Here is a 17,117-nt window from a genome sequence, read left to right on the forward strand (position 1 = left end):
CAACCACCCTACACCCCATTTTCTGGTGATGGCCTCAGCCCACTGGCACAGCCCCCACAGCAGGATCACACAGGCACAAGAGCTAATTAGAGAGCAGGAACAGAAAACAGGACACTTCACCATTAAAGAGCAAAAAAGAAGCCCCAGAGCTAAAGCCAGAGAAACAGCAGGGAAAACAACTCTCCGGAGCATCTTTAAATCCTTAAGTATTTGAAATTCATTGTAATACAGCAAGTACCCACTGTGCTGATCCCTTTGTGATCCTTCAGTCCCACAGCTGGGCAGCAGCAGCCCACCACAATCAACACTGGAATGGTGCAGCCAAGCCAGAAGCTGGGAAGCATCACCAAAGGGTGGCTATGAAAGACAAAGCGCTCAGTACAGCCTGTCAGTGAACTCCAGGAAAGTGGTCAGCAGCACCTCCCAGCTCACTTGAACTTCATGTTGATTTAGGAGATACATTCTCAGTCTCTCTGGAAGAGTTAGGCTACAACTCTACTTCATTACAGAGGCAATCCTTTCCCTACACCTGGTATGAGCAGTTTTATACACACTGGGTGCCAGCAGGGACAGAATACGTCCCATGCTGATCAGCTCGTTGGCAGGACTGGCTATGAGCTGCTAAGTAAAACAGAGACTCTTCCTTTTAACTCCTTGCTATGAAAGGTAGATGCTGAAGGCCAGGTTGGGTGAGGTCTTGAGTGACCTGGTCTAGCAGAGGGTGTCTCTGCCTATGTCAGAGGGTTTGGAATTAGATGATTTTTGAGGTCACTTCCAACCTAAACCCTTCTATGAATGTATGAGGGGCTGATTGAGCAAGGCTGTGGGCAGTGCCTTTGGTGCTCTTTACTCAGAGCATGAGGAAAGGCTTCACCCTAAGAACCTTTCAAGTAAAGAAACAACAAAACCACAAAAAGAAAAAAAGGCATAAAAAAGACATCAGTAAAGCTGAATGTGACCTAATGACCTTCATGGGATACCAAAATAGGTGTCGACATGAGCAAAGTACAAGTGGAGTCTACAGAAAGCAATATCTAAGAGAGGATCTATGTTGTGCAGCATCTGTCACTGGGTGGAGAGAAGATTCTAAATGAAAAAGGGGGTCTGTATGGAACCAGGGGGCCTCTTCAGGCCTAAAATGTTCTTCACTGCCAGCAAAGGCAGAATCGGTCACTACTGATGGTCTAAACCATGAGTCAGAGTGTTTGCCCAGGGCTCCTGGAGACAAAGAGAAGGTAGAATCCAGCACAGATCATTGGATCCAAAGCTGGAAGCATTAAAAACACAGATCCTCCTTGGTGGGAGGATGACAGAAAGAAGCTGTTTCCAAAAGCAACAAATGCATGTGCTCTTGGATGCTCAGGAGCTGCTACTGGATGATGTTTGCTGCTGATTTAAGGGTATGTCTGCACATCCCTTTCAATTCCTCTGAGCAAAGAAGTGAGGAAGTTGAGGGGTGGGGAAAAAAGTGATCCTGACAATAATAAATGAAAGTCTGTGTGTGACAGAAGAGGCTGCCTTGTGTCTGGGAAGGTGTCCCTTTGGACCTGCAGTTTAGTACCACAAAAAGTACTTTGGGTTTCATCTCCACTCCATGAAGTGCAATGAATAAGGGCCCAAGTAACATGAGAAGGTCTCCAGGGTTGCTCTCTAACACACAACAGGGAAAGCTCTTGCCTGTGGATGACCCTGAGGCATCACTGGGAACCCTGGAGACTTCCCCTTTGCTGGAGCCTGAATGAAGGGCAGGTTAGTCGTTCAAGTATGCAAAGCAGGTGTCTGATAGCAGTGAAACGTGGGAGTATACACAGAGGTGGAAAACAGTTTCTCCTCCCGGCCTTTTCTCCCTCCCAGGCCACACTCTGACTTCAGTTTTCCAGGTCAGCTTAATGAGATAGCTATTGGGTCAGCAGCAAACAAACTCCTAGACCTCAAAACTCATTAGTTCTGGGTGCAATTCTGCTTTCTGGTACAAACCAGAAGCGATACCTTTTTGCCTGATGGAGTTATGCTGATATGAAGGCAGATATGGGGAACACTGGGACTCTACATCCACCACAATATATCTCAAGTGACATTGTTTTTTTGTAGGAAGGCAATAGCTGCCTTTCTATTCAATGATTAACCCAGAGCCTGCAATCCCACGGGACAGTTCTTTAATCTCAACATAACACATCCACAGCCTACAAGAAGGATGGAGAGAAACTGTTTACAAAGGCCTGTAGTGACAGGATGAGGAGCAATAGTTTCAGATTAGAGGAGATTTAGATTGAATGTTAGGAACAAGTTCTTTGCCATGACGGTGGTGGAGCTCTGGAATGGGTTGTCCATGGAGGTAATTGAATCACAGAACCACAGAAACATTCAGGTTGGAAAAGACCCTCAGGATCACCAAGTCCAGCCTATAACCCTACTCTACAAGGAGCACCCTAACCATATTCTCAAGCACCACATCCAAACAACTTTTAAACACATCCAGGGTTGCTGGCTCAACCACTTGCCTGGGCAGGTCATTCCAATACCTGAGCACTCTTACTGTGAAAAACGTTGTCCAAATATCTAGTCTAAACCTACCCACATGCAGCTTAAGGCCATTCCTTCTTGTTCTATCATGATTTGCCTGTGAGAAGAGACCAGCACCAACCTCTCCACAAATCCTTTCAGGTAGCTGTAGACAGCAATGAGGTCTCCCTTCAGCCTCCTCTTTTTCAAACTAAGCAGCCCCAGCTCCTTTAGTCGCTCCTCATAAGATTTATTCTTCAGGCCCTTTGCCAGCTTCCTTGCTCTCCTCTGCATTGGCTCCAGCATCTCCACATCCCTCTTGTAATGAGGTGCCCCAAACTGAACACAATACTCAAGGTGTGGCCTCACCAGAGCAGAGTACAAGAGGACAATCATCTCCCTACTCCTGCTGGATATTGAGGCCGCATCCCTGCAGATATTCAAGATAAGCCTTGACAAGGCTCTGTGTAACCCGATCTGGTTGAAGGTGTCCCTGCTTACTGGAGAGGGGGTTGGACTAGATGACCTTTAGACTTCCCTTCCAACCCAAACCATTCTATGATTCTGTATTAAGTTCTGAAGGGGCTTTTTCTTCCTTCAATTAGTAATCCACCCAGATGGAAAAAAATACATAAAGTGTATGTGCTGCAGGATAAATGAGATGCAAGCCACACACTAAATACTTGGAATGTTCATGTCACAGTTACTGCCTTTCAAAACATTACAGGGCCAGCCTTTTCTCATAGTGTTTAAGATGTATGGCATGACACAGTATGCTCTGACCATCATGAACGCTTGCCAGTGTTGTAATGTTTTAAGCACAGTCTACATTGAGTAATAGACTTTAAATATATGGGTACAGTCAATTTCAGTCAAATAGATAACATCTGGGCATAAGCCATATGAGCCTGTAAAAAAGCAGCCAGAAACAGGCAGAAAAGCCTGGTGCCAAACCTCAGCCTGAGTTGCAGGGCTTGAGTGGATTTGATGTGTCAGCTAACCAGAGGAAATCCCAACCTAACCCTTCGAATGGGGAGATGTAACAAATCATTAGCAAGCTTCATAACTCGGAGAAATGCCTTTGGTAAGGAGAGAATTCCACCAAAGGGATAAAGGCTGCTTTTATTGCCTGCGCTCGCAGTGTCTGCCTGTGGTTAATCAGAGCACAGATGTGCACTCCATTAAATACCCCACGGAGCTGCTTCAGGCCCAACTTCCTCCTACAACCCATCAGCCCAAGGAGCAGCATCTCCCAGATGATCTACCATGGCAGAAAATCGTATTTCTCATGCCTACCTTTATGCCGGCGTCCCCTTTTTCACCCTGCCCAGTGAAGGAGAGAGGAAACACAGAGGACAGTGAAGATGAAGAGAAATCGAGCAAGCAGTACTATCCTAGCAGCAAGGGCCAAAGAGGAGATAGCTACAAGAGAGAGTGAGTGACAAATGCAACCCCAGGCCCCAGAGAGATGGCTCCCAATAATAACAACATGGTGCCAGCCACGTCTGCAGCCCACCCCTCCCTGGGAATGCAAGGTAGGTTGTGTCGCTGGAGTGGAAGCTGGAGGTCATTAGCCTGCACTAATGCTTTCTTACATGGTTTGGACATAAACAAACCATCAACCCATTTCATGGGCCAGAGTGTCCTCATTCTCACAGCCTTAATGCAAAAAGCTCTAAAGGACAGGTAAGTTTTGTCTTTTATAGGGGACCTGTTCCTGGCCCTGGTTCAGGAAAAAGTCCTGGTCAAAAGCTGTCCAGGCCCTTTAGAGAAGAGCAAGTTTTCCTGTCTCCATTGCTTATACCATGCCCTAGAGAACTGCCTCCAGCCCCTGACCTTCTGTATTTCTCTAGCACATCTCTACGTCTGGGTGCCACTGATCCACCCTTGGGAGACGGCCCCACCGACTTGGAGTTTAATGGTTACCTTGGGGCCAGTAGCTCCAGGGAGGCCATGTGCACCAGGCAGGCCTGACTCGCCCACCTCACCCTGAGGAAGAGAAGAATAAAAAGGGAGGAAGGAGCAAACACAGTGAGCAGGAAAAAATAAAAAGAGCCTATGAGTTGCCTGAAAGGTCAGCAAAGATGAGAGGAGAAGGTGACCACAACACACCAACCTACCACCCGGGTCTCTCTGGGAGAGGAGCACCGTTCTGTATCGAGATGTTCAGAGTGTGAAACATATGGATTGAAGGGAGTGGTCTCATGGCCATAGATGATATCAGAGCTAACATCATAGTATCATAGTATCATAGTAACATCTTGCTCTTTGTCCTCTTTTCTGTTTTGACCCACTCACCAAAGAAGATTTTCTCCCCTACTTTCATCTGTTCTTTCCACCTCTCCCAGCAAAAGGTCACAACCTCAGGCTCATTCCTCTGAGAGCAGGGCAGGCTCTTTGCTTGGCAAGTAAATTAACCAGACAAGTTGTTTCATGTAAGAGGAGCTGGTAGGAGAGGCCCTCACCACGAGGTCATTGCCGGGACCCCCCTCATCACTCCCGTGTGCCAAGAGCCCCCCGCCCAGCACACACAGAACAGGATGGGCCCTTGATGGGAAAACCAACGTCTCCCTTCCCTGGAAGAAGGGGCAATAAATCGCCTCTGTCTGCAGCAGCGGGCTGTGCTCCACCGGGGCCATAATTTCCACTTCCTGACATAACAAAAACTTCTCAGTTTATACAGAACTAATCAAAAGCTCTCAGGTCTTGCCATTCCGTTCGCAGAGCACCCATAAAGCAGTGTGGAGATAACAGGGGACACAGGACTCCTTGTCTGCTGGGAACATTTGCCTTCTCCTCCAGCTGACATCTCTTTAGCAGTACCTCTTCATTCCCTCTCTCCCCTTTGATCTTCCTTTGTGTCTTTCTCCTCGCTCTGTCTGTCTCTTCATTACTCTCTCTGGGCTTGACCACCCTGCTGTTAATTAGCTGCTGCTGAAGGCATTTGGCCATTGACAGCTTCTGCCTTTTAACCTGGACCAGGATACATTCTTTCCTGTTTCTAACCAGACAGCAAATACATAGGTAGTGATTTGGTCCTTTCCTACCTACTGCTCAGGTTTGGATGCACAAAAGGTACACTTCAGCCAGGAAGTGGGTGTGGAGAGGCACACAGATGGGGTACTGTGTCTGTGTCATGTAACTGGAGAGTTAAAGGTATATCTGGGTCTAGCTTTTCCTTACACAGATGATAACAGGGGATCTGTGGGCCTGCTGCAGCCCCATGTCTAGGAGGATCAGAGCTCAGCAGAGAGCTCCAGAGGAGTCCACAGATTTGCAACCATGATCCCACAAGGCATCAGTGCAACTTGATTAATTTAGCAATATCAAAGTTCTTTCTCTTACCTTTCGGCCAGGGTATCCCTGAATCCCAGGATCTCCCTGCAAAAGGGAAAAAGGCTTAGTCTAGGATGAGGTTGGACTGGATGATCTTGGAGGTCTCTTCCAACCTGGTTGATTCTATGATTCTAAGGAGGACAAATCCCTGCCCTTTTCCCTGGAGCAATGCTGGGGTAGAAAGACTTTCCATGGGGAATATTCACTTTTTGTTCAGTGGGTCTGCACTGAGTGAATTCCTGACCCTTCAGACCTGCTACTTGCACTGAACTAGGCAGGAAAGGCAGTGGCAGCTGGATAACCCATGCCAGCTCCATGCCTCAGCTTTGGGGTTCCCATTTCCTCACCCTGGTTACACATCTCCAATAAAAAGAAATGGGAGGAGGGGGTGTGGCTGCAGATGAAAACCAACAACAACACCCCCCACACCCCACGCACTTTGGCAAGTGAATAAATGGGAAACTGCGGTGGAGTTAACAATAGCATTGCAAAATCAGTTCCTGAAGCACTGGCAAATGCTTTGAGAATGGAAGAAGCCAATAAAGCTGTGTGTGGCAAAGAATGTTGCAAGAGGGGCTGATGAGGCGTGCCTTGTTCAGTCAAGATGCAACTCAGACATGTTGCCTGGACAAAACCCATGAGTCAGCACATGGGCTGGGCCCCAAAGGCAGCACTGAGCTGGGTTAGAAATCTGTCTCAGTTGTTTGATGTGACCCCCCCTCTCCCTCTCCTCCACCCTTTGAAATGTACACATTGTTCCTTGGCAGGAGCATCCAGCTCTATTTGCCACCTTGCTCTCCCTAAATGAGGAGAGATGTCTCACCTTTGGTCCAGGAGGCCCAGGTAAGCCCTGTAGATAAAAGTCAAAAGAGACACCAGGGTTGGCAGCTGTAGATGTTACACAGTCTGCAGGGCGATGAGACCTAACACCTGCTTTGGTCTGAAACATCCCTTTACTCATATGATTTGCACTGGGGAGCCCAAACATCTCCAACCTATTCTTTGTGCAGATGAATACCACCTTAACCATACATCCAAATAAACTCATGCCCATAGTGTTCTATCCCCCCAACCCAGGCCTGGTCTCACTGAATCCAGAGACCAAAAAGCTGCTTTGCTTTATACATTGTGCTCCAGAATCTTTCCTGTTTCTCTGGCTTTACTTGGAAAACTTGTTTCCCACCCCATCATGAAGCTCTGGAGTAAATCAGGCATTTGCAGCTTCCTCCAACAAGCTAAACAGAGAGAATGTATTAACAAACAAACCACTTGTGTTTTTAAACGAGAAATAAACCAAGCGATTTACCTGATGTGAACCGTGAAGAACACCAGGCATGTGTGTATGTAAACATAAACAAACAGAACAGCCATGCAGGAGCTGCCTTCCCGATGTCAGCAGATGGAGGGAGAGAACTGCTCTAGATGTGCTCTGATGCCTGTGCCACCCTGGAAGCTGCAGCTTGCGGCAATTCAAACGCTTTGTCATTGCAGCTTTGGCTCCTCAGAGCTCAAAGCAAGATGGGGATGCTGGCAGGACACCCAGCCCCTATATCATGTGCGGAGAGGCACTCTTGCCTCAGGGGACAAGACTTGTATGCCCTGCTAGCAGGCTTTGAAAACTCTTGGAGATGGAAAGTCGTTTCCCACTGCAGCTAGTGCAAGATTATCCTGCCATGTTTCTCCTTGTAGCTCCCAGGAATGGAGCTACTTTCTGGTACTCACCTTCCCATCTCTGCCAGGCTTCCCAGGTTCTCCCACTCTGCCCTGTTGCAAAAGACAGGTACAGTAACAGCATTTTCTTCCCTGCCCCCCACCATTTAGCAATGGTATTATTTTAAATGGTACTTCTGTTTTCACTCTCCTTGACTGCTCAATACCAGTCTGAGAACAAGACAGGGAGCAGGACTTCAAAGGGGTTGCAGAGATTCTTATCATCAGGTTTCTGCGGTGAGCAGGACAATTGCACCCTGTGTGCTACTTCCTCCCCGTGGCCAAATACAGAGACTGAGGAGAAGGAAATGGGCCTGGTGTAACCCACTCACACATGTCCAGAGAGCAGGAGTGCAGGGTGCACAGCTCTGCCTTTCCTATCACTGTCCCTCCTACCTGAGAACTTCTTCCTCACCATGCATCTGTATCCCTTGCAAATCTCCTGTCCTATCTTGGCTATCTTGCCTGCAGCAGAGGCCACAAAGGCCAAAGGAAATTGTCTGTGCCCTAGGGAAAGAGGAAGTTGAAGGGTTTTTTTTTGCAATGGGACTTACAGGTGGCCCAATTGGCCCAGGCTGTCCTGGAGTTCCTTCAGGTCCAGCTGGTCCAGCAGGTCCTGGTGGGCCAGGGGGCCCCGGGGGACCTTGGATTCCTGCTTGTCCTTGTTCACCCTGAAGTTCATTAAAACAAGAGGTTATCAGCAGGCAGAGCAAATCCTTCACACCACCAACCCAAGTGCCCAAGGCAGGTCAGCCTGGCTGAAACAGAAGAGTTAGAAGCAAGTCCCAGGTGAGTGTCAGGAGAGGTTTCCAAGAGTGAGGCAGAGCCCCACCGAGGACAGCCAGGCTACCTGGCAGCAGTAGCCAGCACTCTATATTTTACAAGGAGTCCACCTTGCCAGAGCTCTTTTCTAAAGGGATCTGCAGGTAACTGAGCAGTCAAGAAGGATCTTTCCCTTCATGAGTCAGTGAAGCACAATTTGTATGTGAAAAATCAGCATCGCTTTAACTTCTCAGGAGGTCTTCCAAAGCACTTGACAGTCATGTGTGAAGCCTCCCATGACCACACTAGCACTTGTAGGCAGAGCCACATTGTCTTACCTCAGCCTTTCCACCACCACCCCACCCCCCCAACTCTGCTCTCTTTATTGGATAACGTTCCCTCTCTTTTGCCAAAGACCAAAAGTAGAAATGCCACAAACCCCAAAGAAAATAACAGGATCATCATGGCATTTCTGGAGCCCTCCCAAAGCTGGCCTATGTAGACCAGGCAGAGCCTGTTTTTGTGGGATTTAACAAGCTGGTGCGTGCAGAGCCACCTGCCATTTTAAGCTCTCTGAATGCAGCAGTTTCAGCTGGTTCCTCCCCTGGCCTCTCAGTAGCCACTGGGTGGCTGTGGCTCATGCCTCAGCAATGTCATCTGGCCCAAAAGGACCTGAACTTGAGACCAAGTGGCGCTGAGGAGACAGTGGGTTGGAAGCACCACGATTGAATACCAGACTGCTGATATGCAATTGATGTATCCAGCAAGCTCCTAAGGCACCCTGGTACCCGTGCTGAGCTGTTAGTCTCATAGCCTCCTCTCCCATTCCCTCTCCCTAGATAAAACATCACAGCATCTTGCTGCTAGTGACCCAGCTTAAAAATCAAGCTCCTCTCTCTGGTGGATCTGTGTGAAGCTAGAACTCAAACATGGCTGTTTCTCTGTTATAAATCAGTGCAGGTGCAGTAGGGTCTCTGCTGCACTGATTTTAGACAGTAAATCTTATGAGGAAGTACTGAAGGAGCTGAAGATGTTTGGTTTGGAAAAGAGGAGGCTGAGGGGAGACCTCATTGCTGTCTACAGCCACCTGAACAGACAATGTGGAGAGGTTGGTGCTGGTCCCTTCTCACCAGTAAATAGTGATAGAACAAGAGGGGATGGTCTCAAGCTGTGACTGAGTAGGTTTAGACTAGATACTAGGACAACTTTTTTCACAGCAAGAGTGATCAATCATTGGAATGGGCTGTCCAGGGAAGTGGTTGACCAACCCTGGATGTGTTTAAAAGTCATTTGGATGTGGTGCTTGGGGATGTGGTTTAGGCTGAACCTTGCAGAGTAGGGATAGCAGTTGGGTTTGGTGATCCTGAGGGTCTTTTCCAACCTTAATGTTTCTGTGACTCTCTCTACACTTTATACGCTGCTGCTGGGTAAAACTAAATCTTCTGTCAAGCACTTGTGTGTGCAGGAGAATGCTTGAAATCTGTTTTCTTCATGTCCTGCTATCAAGTGTGCTGTTTGTCCTGGCTGCCTTCAGTAAAACACACAGATATGGGGATGTTTGCTTATTTCGAATGATAAGTGCAAGTAGGAAGCTGCAAATTTCACCCCTTCTGCCATAAGCTCTATTTAAAATTCCAACATGTGGGCCAAGCTCGTTGGAAGCTTGATCATGTGTGGAGTAACAGCCCTTCTCCTTAAGAAAGCTGCCACACGAAGGGACACAGGATTCCTCCTGAGCTTGCCTATCCTCCATACTCAATGCTATTCAACCATCTTATAACAGTCCCATAGCTTTTAAATCTGGGATGGAATATTGGTCCAAAGAAGACGTTTGGAGGACATTGGACCATCTTTCTAGATTTCCTCTTGCCCTCACCTCTCAGCTCAGCTTCAGACACCTCCCTCCCACTGCATCTTAAGGCACCCTCACCATGGATGTATCATGGGAAGGCAAAGGAGGGCTTTGCCTGTCTCCTTTTGGCTCTCCGTCAAGGTCCCTCCCAACTCCTAGCATCCTGTGATTCCCACCTGGCTCTTTGTCAACCCAGACCACACTGCAGATTTAGGACACTAAAATACAGCATGGTGCTGGGAATGGATGCTGGCATCCTGACACAGGATGGAGAGGAGCCCTGCCTCAGTGTGAGAAGTGGCTGGAAGGAGCTCGGCCAAACTCCTGTTTGTATTCCCCTTGCTTTGCTGCCCTGGACAGAGCATGCTTTGTCTAAGCAAGTGCCTGTCAGTGCAGATCCCTAACACACAAAATGTTATTATCACATCATTACAACCTTACTAATGTGTTCAGCACAAAAAGACAGCCCCCACACCTAACTGGATGGTAAGCGGATATGGTGAGCTGGAGGAGAGGTGTCATTTTCAGCAGATGTCATTCTGTATTTTTAGCTGTTGAGTGAAGCTATTTTTTTTTAGTTCTTTGAACACCAGTTAACCACCCTGGTTGTTCCTTAGCACTGCAGCACTTTCTCAGCTTCCTAATGCAGGTCTGCACTCAGCCCATGTGCCTGCTAAGCCCAAGCCCTTGGGCAAAGCGCTGGTGCTGATGTACTAGAGGCTACTGTCGGGTTTTCCTCTCTCAGGTGCTGGTGCTGACATTCCTTTTGCAGTCTCACATTTTCTCTTAGCAGTCATATACTCTAGGCTTCCAGAATTGCCTGGTGCTGGCAGATCTGCAGGAGTAGGTTACACTCACACTCTGTTCACTTCGGGAACGAACGTGGCAATGGCGAAGCAGATCACAGCAAAATTCTCTGGGGCCATTAGTCCCTGGGGACAGAGGGAATTTGCAGCCCTGGCTGACAACAGGACATAGGGCAGCTGTTCAAGTTTCCCACTTCATCCTGGATATGAACTTCAGCTTTCAAAGCCTTCCCAAGAGGTCAGTCCTTGGCCTGGCTCTCTGGACTGTCACTTTGAAGAGCAACCAGTGCAAGCTGTGGGGCTTCGTGTGGTGCGAACGCTGAATCAACAGAAACTGGACGGAGACCACAGGCTTAAGTGATAAGGTCAGGATTTTGCCAGCGCTGGGCAAGAACCAGGCAGCTCATGGAAAAGGCTGCAGCTCCCTGTGAGTATCCCACTGTCTAGACAGGCAGCAGGGTGACAAAACCCAGCCGCTAAGTGCAGGGTGCCCAGCACACTTCAGTGGAGTAATTACAGCGGTTTAGTCCACACGGGAAAAGTTAATCCCAGCTGATGGAAAGAGGGAGCTTAAAGTGGGCTCATTAAAAGCCACACGAACTCCGTCTATGGACACTCTTACTCACTATTCATACATCCATAATTCATTGTATTAATTCATTTCCAAATTAAACTAAACAAAACATGAATTAGAGCGCTGGAAACAGAAATGGATATGTTTACACAGGGATTTAACTCAATTTAATGAAACCATTCTAAGAGCTTATTTAAACACGTGGCCCCAAGTGCCTCGGACTACACTAGCCCTTGCAAGAAGCGTTTGCCTACCCTTTCATCTCACTTGAATTTCACTGACATTAGCTGCATTTCAGCAAGAGGTTTCTGAACCTCTTCAGGAGATGGAATATGCAGGAACTGACTCCTTAAGGTAGAAGACTGCTTGTTGACAGTCTGGAGAACAGTTTCGTGGCCCATTTCTTTTAGTTTAAAAGAAACAAAAATGGCTTCATTGGCTTCTTTTTAGCCACGTTATCACATCAAAGATTTCCTCTGCTTCAAAGACAGTCCCTCAGCTCTGCCCAAACCTCTTGGAAACCCCTCTGTAGAGGAAGACAGACAGGTAGCAAGCTGATTAATCACAAGCGTTGGAGTAAGCTTAGAAACAGGCAACAAGGAGGAGAAGTCTACCTGGAAAGTGCGTCTCTTTATGACCGGAGGTGGAGCCAGCCGCACTGAATTGAGGAGAGGCAACAGCTGAAGTAGATCAAATCAGAAGGTCGTGGGGCAAAGGAGGCCATTAGGGCACCAAGAGTCAGAGAGCAGTCAGGGGAGAGAACAGAGAAGAGGGGAACAGAGACATTGCTGTGAAAACAAACTCCCGCATGAGAGCTGTGCATGGAGGGCACGCAGCCAGGTACCTGCTGGCAGACCTCTGAGCTCCCCTACACCACACGTGGCTCACAGGGCGACTTGCCATGTGCCAGCCCTGGCAGTGCAGGGTGGCTACTTGCTCCCACCGCACTGAGCCTTCACCACTTTCTCTGCTCAGAAGCAACACTTACCCCGGGGGGTTTTTGACTCGACTCCACTGACTTCCTCAGGCGGTGTTTACGGTGAGGCATCGCCCGCTGGCTCTCCTAATCTCAGTGGTGGCAAAACTGCTTCTCTGAATTTCTCATCATCAAATTTGAGGGAGCTTTTTGAAATTACAGTTTTCTCCAATTGGTTTCCTAGTTTTGTCCATCTCCCCTCACAAGAAAGGGAAGATGGATAAAACCTCACGCTTACTCAGGGTATGTAAGAGAGAGAAGTGGGGTCAGCAGCAGGCATCGGGGCCAGTGAACAGGTCCCAGAGGCTTCATTTAGCTGGGCAGACACAACCATCATGGCCGAGGGAGAGACTAGGTCTTGGTACCTGAGCCTTGAGCAGGATATTGCCTTGGGAGCCTGTGCTTTGCTTTCCCTTGTTTCACAGTAACATCAGCCTCTGACTGCTTATAGCCAGGAATGCTGCCTTAGGGCATAGAGCTGACCCGGACACGCAGAAATCAGATGCACTAAAGCTCAGGAGCATTTGTTCATCCTTCTGCTGTATCCAGTTTCCACTTGCATGCAAGCTGCTGTCACCCTGGCACCCACCGTGCCGGCTCCAGGCCCAGGAATGCTTCTCTGGCCTGATCCACTTTCCTGTTCCTATCAGTTTTCCATTCAAGCTGCTCTTGATTTACACCGGGAGAAGAGAAAAAGGCTCTCTGTGCCCCCGTATGCAACGTTTGCCTGTGTGAGCTGCGTGCTCAGTCCTAAGAGGTGTGCCCACAGGTCTCCCAGCAAGGTCACCAGACGCATCCCAACAGCCCACTTTAACTCCTCCAAACACTCTTCTTCGTGTCTGCAGGGAAAGCAAGGACCCAGTCCTGCTGCAAAGCAAAGTAACAACCCAATATTGCAGCATCACCGCCCTGTGGCCAGGTGGTTGCGTTCGAGTGCACTGATCCAGGCAGCTGCAAGCTATCAGGCTGCTGGAAACCCACATTTTTTTCTGAAGGAAATCCTTCTCTTTCTAAAAGACAATGCAGTCTAAAAGACTCTCCTGTGCTCAGGAGAGTGTTTGGGCCTCAGCTGATCTTCTCAAGAGGGATGTTGCTGTAAATCCCCACTCCCCTATTCTAGGTGTGCCCAGCACCTCTGTAGGAGCAACCCAGGCCCAGCTGAGCTGGTTTTGCCTAACTCCTCAAACACATCTGAAATACAGCTTACAGGAAAGCTGGAGGATGCTGGAAAGGAGGAGGAAAACAGAGAGGAGCAGTCCTGAAAACAGAGGTGAGACAAGACCCAACATTGGATTCAGGTGAAAGTGGGAGAGTTTAGAGAAGAAACCTGAAGCTTCCTCCACCTAGCTCTTGCCCTGGCTGCTCTGTTTCCCAGTGGGAAGGTGTTTTCCAGAAGGCAGCATGCAATATTGGATGCACTTTCTCGTGCCTTTGCATCAGAACTGGGTCCTGTCAGACCGTTACCCACAAACCTTCAGCGTAAGGATCTGGTTAGAGCGCAGGGCTGCAAGGGTGGTACTTAGGTATTCCTAGGGGACAGTGAAGACACATGACACAAAGGGGGTCAGTTAGACACATGGCATTTCTGAGAGCAGACAGAGCACGGCCGGTTCCCCCTTTCCCCGAGCTGGGTGCCCTTCCCCAGGGACAACACTTCGCTGCAGTTCGAATAGCCAGCTCACACCAAATGGGCAGCGCCGCACACGGGCTTGTGCCTCACAGCAGTGCAGGCTCATAGAGACGCCTACAGGAAAAAAGCAGGAAACCACCAGAGGAGCCAAGGCATACATCCTAATCTTACATTTCCTTCCCAAGAAAACAAAGACAAAGCAAAACTGAAACATCATCCCTAGTTTCTCAGCGTGCTGGGTTTCATTTCCTCAGCCACAACATCTGACAAAGAACTCTGTCAGCCAATCAAGCAAGGGCAAATTGCAAGTCAGGTGTGCAGCATTTTGAACACAAGACTCATCCTGATTTTCGTTTTGGGAGGAAGAGAGTGAACTGAATCTCTGTTGGCTGATTTGTGAACCTGGCTCCCTGGGAATGCAGTCTGTGACAAGATTCTTCAGGACAGTCTACTCCTGAGCTGATCTGAGGTCTGTCCCCTCCCCATGGGCCTTTTAAAATACTGAGCTTGCTGTCTCATGAGGCCAGAAGTACCTGTGTAAGAGCCAAGGAGACATCTCTAAGCTTTGCTGAGATGTGAGGGTTTGTACTTGCCCTTTTCTCACTATCACAGCCCTGCAGCACCTCGCCTCAGGGTGTCTACAACTGCAACCCACCAAACCAGTGTGCCTTTGCCCCCAGGTCTGAGCTCAGGTTACACCCAGTGATGCACAGTCTGCATCTTGAACACTGTGTTCACTTTTAGGCCTTTCACCACAAGACGCTGAGGAGCTGGAGCATGTCCAGAGAAGAGCAACGAAGCTTATGACCTGGAGAGCAGGTCTGGTGAGTGGCGGCTGAGGAAACTGGGATTGTTTAGTCTGGAGAAGAAGAGGCTGAGGAGAGACCTCATTACTCTCTACAACTCCCTGAAAGGAGGTTGAAGTGAAATGAGGGTTGGCTTCTTCTCTCTGGTATTAAATGATAGAATGAGAGGAAATGGTCTAAAATTGTGCCAGGGGGGGTTAGGTTGGATATTAAGAAATGTTTCTTCCCTGAAAAGAGTGGTCAGGGATTGGAACAGGCTGCCCAGGGAGGCAGTGGCATTACCAGTCATGGAGGTGTTCAAAAATGTATAGACATGGCACTTTGGGGCATGTTTTACTGTCCATGGTAGCGATAGGTTAATGGCTGGACCTGATGATCTTAAAGATCTTTTCCAACTGAAACAGTTCTATGACCTCTGTTTTCCAGCGTTGCTGTGGATCTGCCGCTGCTTTTTCACCTTGGGCACTGAGGACAGTGAGAACTAAGGGCTGTAACAGGAGCCCAGGACACCACTCGGGTGAACATCATTGTTAGCTTCTTTTTAACATAACAATCCAGTGAGCCGGCTGGGCTAAATAAACACAGCTGACCGGCTATAGCTGCTCCGGGGCTGGCACATACCCATTGCCCCTTCTCTCTTGCTGCCAGCCCAGCTCTCTCCCTGCCTCTGCTGCTCAGAGCCTAGCTAATTATCCAGAGGCTCATCAAAAATAAACAGAAAGCCCTTAAGCCTGTCTCCCTGTACATCCAGATTACAAATTCCAACCACTTCATATGATGTCGTTCCAATACATTTCCAGTGGATTTTCAGCACGGGTTGTTTTTAGAGCTGCTTAAATTTTACCACTGTAATCCCTCAAACCCCATGATGTACTCTCTCCTCTCTTGGCTGCAGTACACATCAGCCAGGCCAGGATGAAGAGGCAAGTGGGGCAACATCCTGGCTTTCATTAAATAGTTGCTGGCATCCACCCTCCCTCTCTGCCTCTTCTTTGCGGGCAGAAAACCCACCGAGCTGGGGTAGCACCATGCAGACCAGCTCACCAGGTCCAGCCAAAACACGATGGCTAAGGGTGGTCAGGGTTATTTTCTGGGGGGGGAGGGGAGCAAAACCTTTGCCCTTGTTTCTTTGCAGTGTTGAGAGCTGCATGAGGGAGAAGAAAAAGAGAGGAATGGCAATAGATGCTCCTAGAGCTCTGCAAACCCCGCGGTGCTCCGGGCCACACAACTGCAGCAGAGGCTGTAGCAGCTGATGCAGCAGCACAAGATGTGAGCGGGTGACCTCTGCTCCTCCAGAAACCCCGAGCTTCACTGGGTTTTAGGGCGAGGACAGGAGCATTCCTCATCCCAGTACAGAGCATGGGAGGGTCTCCAGGAAGCAGCCGTGAGAGCGTTTAGCTGGGGGTCAGCCTCGGCGGGCAGGAACCGAGCAGAGAGAATATCAACATCCCTCCTGGAAAACCTTATCTGCTGCCTTTCTGTGAAACACATCAATCAGGCCAGCGCTGCCCTCGGGGCCCAGGTGACGCAGCTTGTTAATGGAACGATCCATATTTCCAACAAAAAGCCATTCAATCCAAGGAGGATTAGCATGCAGGAAGGCACGGGACAGACGATAACCGCGCTAATGACTTACCCTGTGCGGGTACTCTGCGCACTGACCCTGTGAAAGGAGGGGATTAAAGGGAAAGAGTTTAAACCACCAACAGAAAGGACCGAAATAGACACACGGGGTCAGGTCCAGGAGGTGTAAATCATTGTGACCAGATTGCATTCAGGGCAGCTATGACAATTTGCACCCAAAAGCGCCCTGCCTCCCGTCCCCTACCCTCAGAGCACTCGATTCTTGCCGTATCTCAGTCACCAAGTCCCAAGTCACTGTTTACATTTCATTTGCAGCATGTCTTCTCTTAAATTACCTTTTCTCCTTTCTGTCCTGGAGGTCCCTAAAAGTGAAAAGTGATAGAGAAGCCCTCGGTAAATGAAGTTCAAGTGCGTGCAAAGGGAAAGATATAAGGAGGAGGTTTGACAGCAAGAGATGTGATACTTACAGGTTGTCCTCTGGGACCGGCAGCACCCTTTAAAGAAAGACATTCGTGAACGTGAGATGGATTCCCATTTAGAGTGGCAAGACGACAAAAACTCTCAGCATATGGAGTAGGT

At 48.7% G+C, this 17,117-nt stretch overlaps 1 protein-coding gene across 1 annotated transcript in view; it reads right to left on the reverse strand.

The window, feature by feature from the left end:
• COL13A1 (collagen type XIII alpha 1 chain) overlaps nt 1-17,117 on the reverse strand; it is a 78,545-nt gene that overhangs the window by 43,750 nt on the left and 17,678 nt on the right. The window contains exons 8-18 of the mRNA XM_064145077.1: nt 17,006-17,032; nt 16,874-16,900; nt 16,591-16,617; nt 13,991-14,047; nt 12,157-12,222; nt 8,103-8,219; nt 7,561-7,602; nt 6,662-6,688; nt 5,848-5,883; nt 4,429-4,491; nt 3,799-3,825 (exon numbers count right to left, since the gene is read on the reverse strand). Coding sequence (XP_064001147.1) covers nt 3,799-3,825; nt 4,429-4,491; nt 5,848-5,883; nt 6,662-6,688; nt 7,561-7,602; nt 8,103-8,219; nt 12,157-12,222; nt 13,991-14,047; nt 16,591-16,617; nt 16,874-16,900; nt 17,006-17,032 — 516 coding nt within the window. The remainder of the gene's footprint in view (nt 1-3,798; nt 3,826-4,428; nt 4,492-5,847; nt 5,884-6,661; nt 6,689-7,560; nt 7,603-8,102; nt 8,220-12,156; nt 12,223-13,990; nt 14,048-16,590; nt 16,618-16,873; nt 16,901-17,005; nt 17,033-17,117) is intronic.

This window comes from Pogoniulus pusillus, chromosome 6, assembly GCF_015220805.1.
Source record: "Pogoniulus pusillus isolate bPogPus1 chromosome 6, bPogPus1.pri, whole genome shotgun sequence".
Classification (NCBI taxonomy): Eukaryota; Metazoa; Chordata; class Aves; order Piciformes; family Lybiidae; genus Pogoniulus; species Pogoniulus pusillus.